We start from the raw sequence: 14687 nt of genomic DNA on the forward strand, positions 1-14687 counted from the left end.
GACATATCTTTTCAAGTATTGCTAGTATATTATTGTTCGAAATACGTATGTGAATTACACGTTGATGATTCAACGTGTAATTCTATTGAAATGGATTTATTTTAAGTGTAAAATAAGTCAATTATCACATTTCCCTTAAAGGGATAAAAAAATAAGAGAATATTGAATAAAATTAGTAAAAATTGAAGTACAATATGCAATAATTAACAGACTTTAATATTAAACAAATATACCATATCCGTTGGTTTTAAAGAACTTTATGAACATCAGTGAATAAAATCAAACAATTGATTAAATATTTGAACATATAAAACTCAGATTTTTATCATTGTATATTTGATTGTATACAAATCTATGTAATTAAAATATAATTAGATGAGTATTCCGAAAAGACTAACGGAAAATAAGATTTTTTTAAGACATTGGTTGGGTTTTAAAAAATAATGGTGTCGTAAAAAATAATAATCATTCCTAGCTCTACCAACCATAGCAACTGAGATGTTATGTCCCTTGTTACTATAGTTACACTGGCTCAGTCAACCTTACAACCGGAACACAACAATATTAAGTAGGTATTGCTGCTTGGCGGTAAAATATAAATATATAAATGAGTTTGGTAGTAACCTACCAAGTCATTTTTTTTTTTTCATTCTCCAATGAAAAATCGTCATAAATCTTTATTTATATAGCATGGGTATTAAACCATTAAAAGTTAAAACAAATTATTTTGTAAATAAGAAAAATATAATTTGAAAGTTTATATATAGATATTTAATTAGTTTTATAAAATTATTGAACCTGAAAGTATTTGAATAAATGTTATATAGCTAATAATATGCTATTATAGTTTCATAAATATATTAAGTTATTATGTACGCTTCGTTGAGCATGAAGGATTTATCTGTCAAACAGCTGGTTTTGACTTTTAGAGAATCAAATGTAAACTGTAGAGGTTATGGTACAACAGTTAATTATATTTCATTAATATATATATTTTAAAATAACATTAATTGTGAAATCAATTTACATTCGATCAATATGTCTAAATCTGTGTCTCGTTTAAAATCTATGAAAAAAGTAGCTGATAAAATAGATCATTCGTCAAAATTAAGGACCGATATTCCTGCTGGAATGGCAGCAGCAGGTCCTCCTCTAGGACCTATGCTCGGACAGGTAGAGTTATAGAATATTTTACATTTTTATTTGATGAAATATGTTATTAAAAAGAACAAAATTTAATTCAGGATATCATTTTAGCGTAACATAAATATAGCGGCGTTTTGTAAAGATTTCAACGAACGAACTGCAAATATAAAACCAGGAATACCATTACCCACTCGAGTCAAGGTCAATCCCGACAGATCATATCAGTTGGTTATCCACCAGCCTCCGAGTTCATTTTTTCTTAAGCAAGCTGCGGGTGTTACCCGTGGTGCAATGGAACCAAGTAAATATTAGTTGCGCTTCTTAAATTAATTATTAACTATTTTTTTTTTTACTAAGACTGATTTTTGTTTATTTACGTATTAAATAAGTATTATATAATTTATTTATTTTTCAGTACGTGAAATTTGTGGTAAAGTAACATTAAAGCACATATATGAAATTGCTAAAATCAAGTCTCAAGATCCACCTCTTGAGTGGAAATCTCTCAAAGACATCTGCACTATGTTAATAGCAACAGCAAGGACATGTGGTATTGAAGTTGTGAAAGAACTTAATGCAAAGGTATTTAAATTACACTATAATAGTTTTCTCCGATGTTTTAAGGGGGAGGTTGTTGTTTTAAGGTATAAAAACTAGCCTATCACCTTTCTTTGGGTTCAAGCTTACATTACACCAAATTTATCACATTTGGTTCCGCAATTCAATTGTGAAATAGTTAAAGATAGTCTAGACTATACATCACAATAAACACAATAAGTATTATTTTTTGCAATAAATAATATATATTGTGCTCAAAACAAAAACAATAAACAAACATGTAAGTTTGTATTCTCAAAAGTGTGTAATGATATTAACCATAGATGATTCTGAACAAATATTTTTTGAAGAAAAACAGACTACCAATAAAAGTACAAGTTATTTAAATTTTTAAAAGTAAAATCCAATTAATATGTAATAAAAATAGTAAATGTACATTTCAAATTATAGCTCATAAATTACAGGGTATTTCAAGTTTTTTTATACATAAACAATTAACTTAAAACATATGAAAAATTTGGTTTTCATTTTAGGAGTATGAGGAGTTTCTACAACACAGGAAGTCTGTTGTTGAGGAGCAAAAGAAGCTATTGCAAGAAAAGAGAGAAGCAAAGATGTTACGAACTGCTTAATAATATTTAAATGTAGATAAATTAGATTTATAGTATTAATAATAATAAAATTTAAAAAATATATAAACTTGAATGTTTTAATTTAAAAGGACGGATGGATTTATATAAAGATATAAACTGGGGTACATAGTAAAAAACAAATAAAACAACTATTTGGCCTAAAATATGTATTGAATATAAAAAACAAATTTTCCGATAAGTACTATAATTGAATTAGTTTTGCTTACTATACATGATCTAAAATACTATGCAGATCAGTCTACTTATTGTTTTGAATTTAAAACTAGTCACAACATTCAATAAATAATTTGAAAATTAACAAACTAGCACCTAGCTTATGGCTAATCTATGTTATACAGATCTAAAAGCTGATATATGAGAATTAGATGTTTTTAATTAAGATCTTTTTCTGATAATACTTTTTCATACAGCTAATTGATTACAAGTACAAAGCTTGCTGTCAATTAGTCGTTTGATATTTATCATAGTCAAATACAATACAATTAACTTCTCAATCCACCAGTCAATTAACATTTAGAAATAGTTCAGGTATCACATCACACGAAATGAAATTAAAAAGCTAAATTAATGCATAATACAAAAAATATTTTTTTCATGTATAAAAATAACTTTTCTTCTAATATTTAATTTACTTTTAATCTTACACTTAAGTTATAAGAATATTCACAAAAATAATTTCTTTACATTTTTTTTATATTATATAAAGATGAACATTATAAAAGAATTTTTGTGTTGCATATGCTCCACGTGTATAACAAAAATTATATAGCTTGTTTATGACATGAAAACTTGGTAACAACAAAATACTTGACATTAGTGTTGCATATCGATAGTCCACTATCGATAGACTATCGATAGTTAAGGATAAGCGATACTATCGATAGACTATCGATAGTATTGTTGTCACGTGTCAATACTATCGATAGTATCGATACTATCGATAGTTTCCCATGAGCAATACTATTGATACTATCGATAGTTTTGTGCTATCGATAGCCAGTAATTTCCGATAGTATTGCTTTCTCAAGATAAGTAATTTAGTAGGCCAACTATAGTGTATATTTAAATAAATGAAATTAAATTTACCACAATATTTATTTTTAGAATAAAGACATTTTGTGCGGAATAAGGAATAATGAAAAATTTTAATGTGAAAAATGTTGTCAACATTTTTTTGTGTTTGATTTATGAATAAACATTATAAATAATCATAACATTAAAAAAGAATTTATTAGGTTGGTGGCATTACAATGAAACTTTTTTGTAGTAATCTTGAGTCTAGCGATTAGAATACATTACGAATACATTGCTTACATTAAAAAACCAAAACTATCAAAAAAATCGCTGGCTATCGATAGTCCAAAACTATCGATACTATCGATAGTATTGCTCACGGAGAGCTATCGATACTATCGATAGTATTGCTCAAAACGATACTATCGATAGTACTATCGATATCCTGAATAGTTTTCGAGGTCAACTATCGATAGTCAAACTATCGATAGTTCTGCAACGCTGCTTGACATGATAGTTTTGAAATTTAACTTGGCAGCACAGAACGAGCCTTTTCATTATTGGTTCTACTTTTTTTTTTTATTTCTAAATAAACGTCGATAGTAAGTAAAAAAAAAAACCTCTTTATATACACTACTTTTAATGAATGAATTAATTATATTTAATAACTTTCAGTGTAAAATAGAGGAACTTTAAGTACTTTTACATATAAATATAATACCTTAACATGTCAAGCCTCAAGCCTCAATTCTATCAAAGCATTTTTTATAGACATGTGTAAGATAAAAGAATATGTTGCTGTTAAAGCTGAAAGTTTTCTTTTGGAGGAACAAAATATCACCTAAAAACTTAATCCTTACTATTGCGAGGTAATTGAAGGATCGTTTGATATAAAATGTTTATATTAAGTAGAGATGGTATGTATTTTGCACACATTTGCCGTAAGATAAAAAAAAAAAACATATTTTTAAGATCGAGCTACACCAACATTTTTTTTTCAATTTTATATATTTTAAACTTATATATTTTTTAGTAATAAAAATAATATATATTACTTTCAAATGTAATAATATTTTACATAAAGTATAACAATATACTTTGTACTGTGACTGATATTAATTTGTACTTTAAGGTTAATGGTTTTATAATTGCGAAAAAGTAACGTGCGCCAATTAGGTACTATTAATATTTACTAAATCAATTTTTTTCTCAGATTTAAACTCATTACGGGACAACTATCGGTTTTACTTATAAATATTGTATAAGGGATGATTAGTCAAACATTGCTGTGTATTATTCATTTAAATGTCAAATTAAACGTCAGAAAGATATCTGTGTTCAATTAAACGCCCTTATAACAATGTTTATAAGCATAGATCTATCCGTTAACTAAGGCGGCACTTCCACGTTAAAATATCGGCGTTTTAATATCTAAAATAAACAAATATAATACAATTTGTATTTTTTTGCTGTTTTAACTTTCAGTCTCGCTCACGCTAAGATATCTTGTGAGCACGAGAGTCACTCATACTAATGCACGCCAATGATAAATTAACGTGGACGGCCGAATCTCCGTGAGCGAATAGGTCTATAAGGTAGTATGTCTAAATAAATGCCGTAGGAATAATAAGCTTGTATATAGAATATATTAAAAATAATGTTGGTGGAATGTTAATCATCACTTAAAAACGTCAAGAATGTGACTAGCCTCTTCTTTAGCAACTAAATTACAAACCTTGGCACAACGCAAAGAGGCAAAAAAAAATCATCTAAGCTATTATATGTATTATTATGCAGTATATCACAACTATTATAGGCAAGGTCAGGCTAATTGATGTGTTGATTCGGAAGGGCTAATTATGTTGTAGGTTTTAATATAACTAGTACCAAATTTTTATCCCTCTAATGTGTCACTACTAAAAAAACATTAGCCTGTCTAATTTTTCATACCATCAACAAACAGATGGCTTTGATGGCCTCTTCTTGAGCTTTGGTGAATTTGGTAGAACTTCTGGTAGCTCTGTCACTTTCTGTATTTTGAAATCGGGTAGATCGGATTCCATTTCGTCATATTGTAACGGAATCCATACCGTGCCACCTAATTCTGCTTCTTTGCCACCCTGTATAAATAAGTATTCATTGTAAATACCATGTGATCATTGATATTGAATTATTGTGTAGTCAAATATGTATGGGGAGTTTGGTGAACTCTATTAATTGTTACCTTTATGTCAGTTTCCAACTTGTCTCCAACCATGATGCATGTGCTGGCTTCAACGTCGAGAAGCTTGCAGGCTTCGAAGAAGATGTTCTGGTCAGGCTTCTCCCACGGCAAGTCCCCGGAGACCAGCACGCAGTCGAAGTATTTGCGTAGTCCCAACCGCTCAATCTTCTGCCACTGAGCGCGCGATGGCCCGTTCGTGATCAAACCGAGTAGATAATCCTCCCTGTGCCATTCATCGACCAGCCTTTCGTTATTTCACGGCGTATACGATGCTGAAACTCAGCACATGATACAACAAATAGGAATAAGTCCTGGACGCGCTTGCACGTTTCTTAATATAAGCAACAATTCTTATTACTTTTTACTATTGTTACATTCGCTTAATTTAAAAACAATCGTGCAGGAGCATTCAGATGATCAAAGTTAAACCCATATTGCATATAATTTCCTTTTTTTTAAAGTACTTGCAAATTATACGCAAACGTCCTTAAATCTAATGCCATGTTGAGATATTAGTTATTTCGAACAAAAAACCCGATTTTCTAAATCAAAACAAGCGATTCAACATAGCGCTCTATAGCGTTATCACAATGGAGATATTTTTAATATGATATAATGGTTTACTAGCATGACCTATAACCCAAATTTTCTTACAAAATGATAAAGTATCTCCATTGCTTAATTAAAATTGTTGAGGCAATAGACATTACCTTCTTGATGTTCTCCCTCACATATTTTACTAATACAATTCAAACCTAAGTGTTGCGCACGCGGCGCCCAGAGTTTAGTCACTCGTTGAGCAACAACTGTTGAAAAACAAGTCATTTATTAGCGACATGCGTTTAAAGCCAGCCCAACATATTGGCAGAGATAAATGGCAATGCACATTTAAATAATCGAACGTTTTATCTCAACAAAAGTTGGAGCTAACTTGTATGACAGTTTCAAAAAGTAGAACTGTGGTACACAGTATTATGTGGCATGCAACATTTGATTGCAGTGATGTCAAGCCATATTATTTATTATCTATGATAATGGCATTTATGACGATGACAATGAGTAAATGATGAACTTTACCACATAACACCATGCCAATATTAATTACAAAGTTGTTTTAAGATTTTAATCTTTCATTTTGTCACTCTTCCAAATGTTATTTCGCACTTCTCAATAAGGAATCTTAAAACAGCTTTTGCGTAAGTGTAATAGGCAATTACTCCGCATGACTATGTAAGCGTTTGATATTGGTTTTTATAAAACACGCTAGTTTTGTTAAATACGTTACAAAGAAATTGCCACCTAAAATATTATTACATATTACATCATGGAGAAATATTTCGAACGGCTTCGTATAGATTCTAATAAATATTTCTGCACAATATAAAAATAGCTTTATGGAATTATCAAACGTACCTTAGAGTTTCTAAAAGATGTATCACATCTGGCGTCAATGCTAAGTACTTAAACCTTAATTTTATCCATTCAGTCGATATATTTTCTGTAACAAGAAAATTTTGTTGATTAGCTGTGATATTCATAAAATATTATACCTAATGATTTCTCTAAAACGTTGGAACGTCTGATTGTTATAGTATGTATTTCAGTTTAAGACCCTTGGAATATTCTATTACAATAGTTTTATTAATCAAATATATTAATATAATTGTACATAATAGTAATATACTAATATATATATAATAGTTTCATTAGACAAAATTATAATCATAAATACTTACCAACATAAAACATTTATATTTTTACAGTTTATTAAGATGTTTATATGAATGCCTCATAATCTATTTTAACGTCTGTTTCAGTGTTAAAGTCGTATAATAAATTGTTTGTCAACTATTTGTAACAAAAAATATACTAACTGGCAATATGCCTATAATTCTTCGGCAAGGAGTTTCGCCATAGGTGCGTGGGCCACTCGTCTATAGCGTAGGACTCATCATCTGGCTTAGCTCTAAATGCACGCAAGAAAGCTGAAGCACTTTCCGCTGCAATTTCGTGGGATAGACCATAACGATGTTCTAGAATCTCCACGAGCTGCCAAAAATATAAAACGTAGGTTATCAAGTGTTTCAAACATTAGTTTCAAATTGAAAATATTGTATGTGTCAATTGTTTACATAAAATCAATTTTTTACTTTGTTTATGATCAAAACAGTAGTCGGATGTTTTTTTTTTGCATGTTTAAATGTCCATATTTTTAAGCACTTTGTACTGGTTCTGATTAAGGCGGAATTAAAAAAATAAATAATTTAATACTTTAATGTGTTACACTATACATTTCTGAATAGATACATAAATAATAACTTAAAACTAATTTATTTTTGAAGGAAAGGAAATTTCCGGCTTATTGTCTAAGTGTCGATGTTAAAGGTAATTAAGATTTTTCGAAATTAATTCTCGTTGTATTTTAGAAACTAAAATAAGCAAAACCCAGCTTCACTGGTTTGTTTTTCACATAGAGACGGACGGAAATCCTAAAGTAATTAAATTACTAGGTAGCAGTGGTAGTGACTATAAAAAAAAAATGTTTTCGTAACTATAAATAGGCATTTATTTTGAAATCACAGACAACACACTTCAATTTTTTTTATTTGTATAAATTTTCAGATAGAATTTGTGACCTTGTTATTCATCAAGTCAGTCAGTTATATAATTATGTAGAATGAGATGTTTGTACTTTGTTATAATATTATCTTACTGTAAGTATTATTTTAGTTTTGTATCAATAGTTAATCTAAATATGTAGTTGTTGTCTATTAATTATTATTAAAAATTTAATTTCAAATGTCAATCAAATGTATTAAATGGAATGCATGAGAAAATTTACTCTCAATTTTATCCATTAAGCTCAATGAGAGATGGAATGTGTTGTTTGAAATAAGGAAGTGTCTGTCTAGTCTAGGAATAGTTACGGGGTCAACGTTCTGAACTATTCGATCAGTTCACTCACCTGTTCCTTGGCACAGCATCATATTTGTAAATTGATACTACTACTGTGTTTGAACATCTAATAAATTAAATGATTATGCCTGCTACTCCTATAGAGTACAAACAAATTAGTCTAATAATTATAGCTGTAAGAAAGCATGTGTTTGTGAAGCCTGTCATACTTTATTTGATTTGAATTTAAAGAATAAAAAATCAAAAAATTTTGAACACCATTTTTATTAAGATTGTCAATTTTTTCACTTTGTTACAAAATAAAGTTTATTTATAGTAACAAATAACTTTTACTTTATATTAGTTATATTTACAGCAGAAGAAGATTGCAATTTGTTAAATAAAAAAACTTAAGTACATTTCAGTATAAAATTAATTTAGTACAAAAAAAAGTATATAAAAACAAACAGTTTAATTTAATCTCCAAACAATTTTTTGCCCAAATCCATTAATCTGTGGTTTCTGCACATCTTTAAGGCACCACCTTTCTTCAAAACAGGAATAGCACTTTCATTTGAGTCAACTAATCTACACAGGAAATCTTCAAATGCAGACTTAACATTTGGGGCCAATGTACCAACTTTGACTTTGGCAAGCATTTGAGCTATTCCTTCAGCCCATCCACTTTCTATGGCAAACTCGGATATCCAAGGTATAGTAGTCAAAACTCCGCTTAAAGTTTGCATGCCTAAGAACCACAGATCTGCAATTTCATTCCAATTTTCCTTATAAGTCATTGAAACAACAAGGGCATTAGGATCATTTGATTCATCAACATTGTAGGCATCCCAAAGGAATCGTATTGTTGACTGAATATATCTACATATAGAGAAGTCATTTTTCTTCACTTTGCTTGCTTGTTGTTTTAGAAGAAGAAGTCCCAATACAGCGAGGTGTCCATGAAGAACAAGATTTTCAGGTATATTTTTAAGTTCTGGTAAATTGTTAAAAATAAACTTAAGAAGTGTGTTGAATAACATACTGTTTTCCACAACTTTGGGAGCCAATACAGTCAGATTCATGAAAATATTGCAAAGGCTGACCATGGCAGCTCTTGAATCTTTCATATCTTCTAATACTTGAGGATCTAATTCTGGTTCAGGTTGAGTTCTAACCTTCCCTCTTTCAGATTTTGGTACAATTGGTTTCTTATAATGTACAATAGACCAATGAAAGTTCATAGCCTCATAGAGAATGTCTTCCTGCTTTAGATTTAGAACAATATCTCTTGCTTTATCTTCCACAACAAGATGGCAAAGTGCTGGTAGCATTAAACGCAACAAATCAATTTGACCCAGTAAAGATATTTCAATATTCATTGGCTCACCATCACTTTTATTCTTTTCAGCTAGTTTTCTTGCTCTATAAGCATGAAAAGAGTCATTTGCAAGTGTAAATATGAATGGAAGCAATGCATAAATCTGCTCTCGCATTGCTGTTGTTTCTTGGGCAATCCAGGCAACTAAGACTCTTACCATGGCACATATAAAAACTTTTTCAGGGTCAGGAAGTTTATCTCGGTTTTTGTCATTGGATACTTTTGTTAATATAGAAACAACAGCATTGAATGCTCCTTTAAGGCTTGTGTAAACTGATTGTTTTTCTTTTTGTTCTAAGTCTAGCTGATCTGTGCCCATGTAGTTAATTGATAATTCCAGCACAATGAAACAAGCGGTAATGAGTTCGGCATTGGCAAAAGCTTGCTTAAAACTTCTATCCTCAAGTTGCATTCGTACCTCAATAGCACATAATTGTAACAATAAGAGGAAGAATTTTTTAGGGTTATCCTCATCATTGAATGTCCACTCAACTCCGAGCAAGTCAATAATATTTGCTGCAAGTTTCAATGCAGGGTCTCTTTGATTTTTACCAATTTTACTTGTTAATATATCATAAAGAGCTTTGTAAATACTTTGTGGCCAAGTTTCTTCTGATGATCCTGGTATAACGGTTGTTTTGTTACAGCTGTATAATAATGCACTTAAAATGGTAGCCAGTTCAAATTTCCTTTCAGATTGGTCTGTTGCAAAATCTAATGCTATTTTATTTACTAGAGCATGAAAGGGTTTGGGATCACTTCCCCATGCTGCAGGTCCATATCTACTAACCAACTTAACAAGAATATTAAGTGCTTCATCAGTTTGGAAGCTTTGATGAGAGTAAATCTCCGACATTTTAGTTATTGCACCCACTTCGATGAGGGCTTTTTGACCTGCTTCATGTTCAGCAATACACTGCAGACATGTATATGCTTCACTAATAATAATTAGGTTATCATCATAATCGTCATTGTCGGATGTCTGCACAATGTCAAGGAACACGGGTATATTGGCGAGCATTTCAGGATGTGTGGAGAGTTCCGGTTCATTACAGAAACACGTGAGTATTGATAGAGCAACGGATTTGTAGACTGATGGAGGGCAATCATCTTGAATGTTATTTCCAGTTAAGAGCTTCTTTAAAAACTTAAAACCGATCGCTTCAAACAAAGCCTTCTTTGCTAAAGCATTACAATCTTTGCTTTTTACTAGTTTTGTCACCATAAATAAAGCAGCAAATTTTTCAGTGTCACTTTTTGCAGACTTTAAAATGAGTATGCATTTTTTTATTGGCTCGGATATGTCTCCCATTGTAACGAAACACTCGGTGTGCACAGAAAACGCAGTAGATCACACTCTACTGAGAGCGCGGAGCCGTTGAATCGAGCGAACTGTCTACATCACATTTATAATTAGCACGAGTTCTGTTCCAAAATATCTAAATCTGGACGTCGAGCTCACGTTCTCCAACTATGAAAATTCTATTTATAATACACTGGAACGTGAACGTTAAACACGCGGCTGCAGTCGAAGTAAAACGAAAATTTCAACGACGTAGAACCTAATGATGACAGCGCGCGCAGTATTTCGTTCCGACTTCCCATGACCGTGGCAATGTCAAAATATTAAAAAAAATTACTTACCTTACTGCAAGCTTTACTGTCTCCTTTCCTAGTTTGGATTAAAGTATTGTCTAAATCGAAGAATATAGCCGAGACATTATTATTATTGTCTTCATAAATTCTATCCATAATTTATTTTACACCTTGTTTGCAGGAAAACACCACTACCTCTATTTTACTGTATTGCGTCAAATGATTTTGAACGAAGTACTTGCTCGCTCGCACCCATAGAGATTGTAAATATTCATTTCATAATTCTATTTTAAGTTATTTTGTTTGGATTCCGTGCCATCTATTATAAATTTTAGTAACTACAAAGGCAACAGTAGAATGTTCGTCGACAGTTACTAGCAGTCTTAACTCTTAACTTTTCGTCTTTTCAACGTTCAACTATTTTACCTATTGCACTGATAGATGGCGTTAAATAAAAACACGTACCAGTTTGTAAATGTGAATTTGTTGCAAATTGCTAATCATGAATAATCATTTCGTATATTTTTTTTGCATTTATTAAAAAATACCGTACTATAAAATTAAACTAATTTATGTATTTAAATGTAATTAATATTATCAAAATATAAATTACAAACTTAAAAATAAATTTTATGTTTGTATTTTGTATGAGTATAAAGCTTGCTTGATACTCGACTATTTACTTACTACGTTATTTTATGAAAATTATTAAGTAACTTAAGAAAGAGGTTATTTTCAAATCGATCGATTTATTTTATATATATTTAAAGACAAAGATTTTAAAGATTAGCTATTTCTATTTATCTCAGATCTTCGTCATTTATGAACCGACTTGGCTAATTATTATTTGATCTTGATAGATGGTTGGTAAGGATACATTACATAAGTACTTAATAAATCAGTCCTATTTTGGTCTCATTTAAAGTTAAAGATGAAGATTGTTTTTTCAAGTGACCTCAGGATCCAGATTACTAACTGAATAGAATTATAAATTTAAGAGCACTTTCTACAGTGAATTTTCCCACCAAAATAATAACAATGTCTATGTAAGCGCTGTGCTTATTATAGTCTAGCCACTAAACTAACAACAATTGCTTTTTTTATTTTTTTTATGGCATAGGTTGGCGGACGATCATATGGGTCACCACCACTGGTAGACAATGGCGCTGTAAGAAATATTAACCATTCCTTACATCGCCAACGCACCGCCAACCTTTGGAAATAAGATGTTATGTCCCTTGTGCCTGTAGTTAAACTGGCTCACTCACCCTTAAAACCGGAACACAACAATATTGAATACTGTTGTTTGGTGGTAGAATATCTTATGAATGGGTGCAGACGGGCTTGCATAAAGCCCTACCACCATGTAAAATGCCTAATTTAATGCCTATCGTGTTTTCTGGCAATATTGCATTGTTTTGCATAACATCGCATCGGATCGCATCTAATCGTATCGCGTCGTTATGACCATCAATCGTGATTTATTCATTCTGCTGAAATATGTATTTTCAATATTCATGGAATATACGTATACATAAGAGTAAACTATAAATACTTAAAATTATTATAAAATTTCAAAATTTTGAGACTAAAATTTTAAAATTATTTTGAAATTATTATGAAAAATAAGGATATAGAAATGCATACATACCTAGATATTAAGAGGGAGAATAAGCGAAGGTGTATAAGAGCTTGCTGGTTTCAAACTAAACGTTACCTACATTTAGTTTGTCACCACCACCATGACCACTAGCTAAATTCACTACTTAAATATTGTTAAATGTCATTTTATTTAGATTTATATAAAATAATCAACAAAATATAAATAAATCAAGGCGGCGATATCTTTAAAAAGAACCACAAGAAAAAACTGTTCGTAATATTATTGAAAGAGTTCAATATATAGAAAGATAGAGATTCGGTTCTAAAATAAATATACATTTAAGTTTATTATAACATTGAAATATAATAAATAGCTACGAGGTAAGTAGTAAGCTAACCCGCAAGGGAGTAGACGGGACGGCGAAGAGGGCATACGAGAGCGTTCGTTCCGATTGCCAATGCCTCTATGGCGGCGAACGATTCGGTATTAACTGTACCTTTAAGGCAACGAAAAGCACAGGAAAGGTTTCAAGTTCTTTTGAATTATATTACATTCATGGCATATTAAGGCACTTAATCTTTAAATGAGATAGGAATATCTAATAGCTTCCTAGCTTATCCTTTTACAGAGAAAGCCAGGTTGCTGAACGAAATGGTTCAAATAGGTATTAAAGTCGCATATGATCTGATTTGGCTATAATAAGGGTCATATACACAAAACTTAAACAAACTTAATAAAATTTTACACAAAAAAATAGTACGTATATAATCATAAAGAATTTTAGTTTTAAAATATTTATTACTAGCAATCGCTGCATTGCCTGTAAGCACATTTTGTACATCATATCGTACAAGCAACTATACAAGGCCTACAAATGTGTAATATGAGACGGGCTGAGATGAGTTACGATCTAGGGACACGTCATACTTTGAACAGCGAAATTCCTCTATATCAACAATGTTTAGGAGTATAATATCCCGGCGTGGATGAGCCTTTTTATTTACGACTTTAATGTTGCTTCTATGAAGCCTTCTTATCCTAACATAACGTTATTCGTAACAAAAAATATTCGTAAGATTATATTCAAAAGGATAATTTTGAGAAAACACTGATTAATTTCGTTAATCAAATATAATTTTTCAAATATCGTTTATGATATCATATACTTACAAAAATTATTTAATCCATCAATTCTTATACAATAATACAATAATATTTAATAAAATAATAGTATAATAGTAATAATAATAAACGGCTGCGAGCAAAACTAAATTAGATTTATTTGATATAATCTTTATTTTTTAAATTCTATCATAATATTCGTTATTCGAAGAAAAGAAATTCGGCACGAACATACGGTTATTGGGGTGATGCAGTCATAGAAAAAAATCCCACAAAGGGACAAAGAAACGTATGTAAGAAATTTATACGTGGCACCCGTTCGAGGGTTTTTAGATTTCCTGTCACGCACAGACCTCGGCCACAGACCTTATTTGCCAAACATACCAAGTCAATGCCGATTTCTTACGCACACATTTTGTGCGGTCATTACATTCCCACTGCTTGTTTCGTAGCGTTGAGAGGTTTTCGAAATTTTATTTTTGTTTGTATATAGAGGTA

At 30.7% G+C, this 14687-nt stretch overlaps 3 protein-coding genes across 3 annotated transcripts; 1 reads left to right on the forward strand and 2 right to left on the reverse strand.

Moving 5' to 3' along the window:
- The first annotated feature begins 914 nt into the window (after positions 1-914).
- LOC125070918 (39S ribosomal protein L11, mitochondrial) lies at positions 915-2383 on the forward strand. Its single transcript, XM_047680936.1, has 4 exons — positions 915-1173; positions 1258-1447; positions 1562-1728; positions 2238-2383. Exons 1-4 carry the CDS (start codon positions 1039-1041, stop codon positions 2334-2336), a joined length of 591 nt encoding a protein of 196 aa, XP_047536892.1. The 5' UTR covers positions 915-1038; the 3' UTR covers positions 2337-2383.
- A 2751-nt stretch (positions 2384-5134) lies between these two features.
- LOC125071197 (N-acylneuraminate-9-phosphatase) lies at positions 5135-11711 on the reverse strand. Its single transcript, XM_047681306.1, has 5 exons — positions 11513-11711; positions 7470-7644; positions 7009-7093; positions 5596-5818; positions 5135-5491 (listed from the first exon to the last, which is right to left on the reverse strand). Exons 1-5 carry the CDS (start codon positions 11618-11620, stop codon positions 5324-5326), a joined length of 759 nt encoding a protein of 252 aa, XP_047537262.1. The 5' UTR covers positions 11621-11711; the 3' UTR covers positions 5135-5323.
- LOC125071196 (neurochondrin homolog) lies at positions 8854-11466 on the reverse strand. Its single transcript, XM_047681305.1, has one exon. It carries the CDS (start codon positions 11178-11180, stop codon positions 8967-8969), a length of 2214 nt encoding a protein of 737 aa, XP_047537261.1. The 5' UTR covers positions 11181-11466; the 3' UTR covers positions 8854-8966.
- Positions 11712-14687: the final 2976 nt, after the last annotated feature.

Source organism: Vanessa atalanta, chromosome 18 (genome assembly GCF_905147765.1).
Source record: "Vanessa atalanta chromosome 18, ilVanAtal1.2, whole genome shotgun sequence".
Classification (NCBI taxonomy): Eukaryota; Metazoa; Arthropoda; class Insecta; order Lepidoptera; family Nymphalidae; genus Vanessa; species Vanessa atalanta.

Coding starts and splice junctions, on each gene's coding strand:
- LOC125070918 (XM_047680936.1), top strand. CDS start 1,039: ATGTCTAAATCTGTGTCTCGTTTAAAATCTATGAAAAAAGTAGCTGAT. Junction 1,174..1,257: donor TAGGACCTATGCTCGGACAG/GTAGAGTTATAG, acceptor ATATCATTTTAG/CGTAACATAAATATAGCGGC. Junction 1,448..1,561: donor CCGTGGTGCAATGGAACCAA/GTAAATATTAGT, acceptor TTTATTTTTCAG/TACGTGAAATTTGTGGTAAA.
- LOC125071196 (XM_047681305.1), bottom strand. CDS start 11,180: ATGGGAGACATATCCGAGCCAATAAAAAAATGCATACTCATTTTAAAG.
- LOC125071197 (XM_047681306.1), bottom strand. CDS start 11,620: ATGGATAGAATTTATGAAGACAATAATAATAATGTCTCGGCTATATTC. Junction 7,094..7,469: donor GAATTATAGGCATATTGCCA/GTTAGTATATTT, acceptor TTCTTGTTACAG/AAAATATATCGACTGAATGG. Junction 5,492..5,595: donor AGTTGGAAACTGACATAAAG/GTAACAATTAAT, acceptor TTATTTATACAG/GGTGGCAAAGAAGCAGAATT.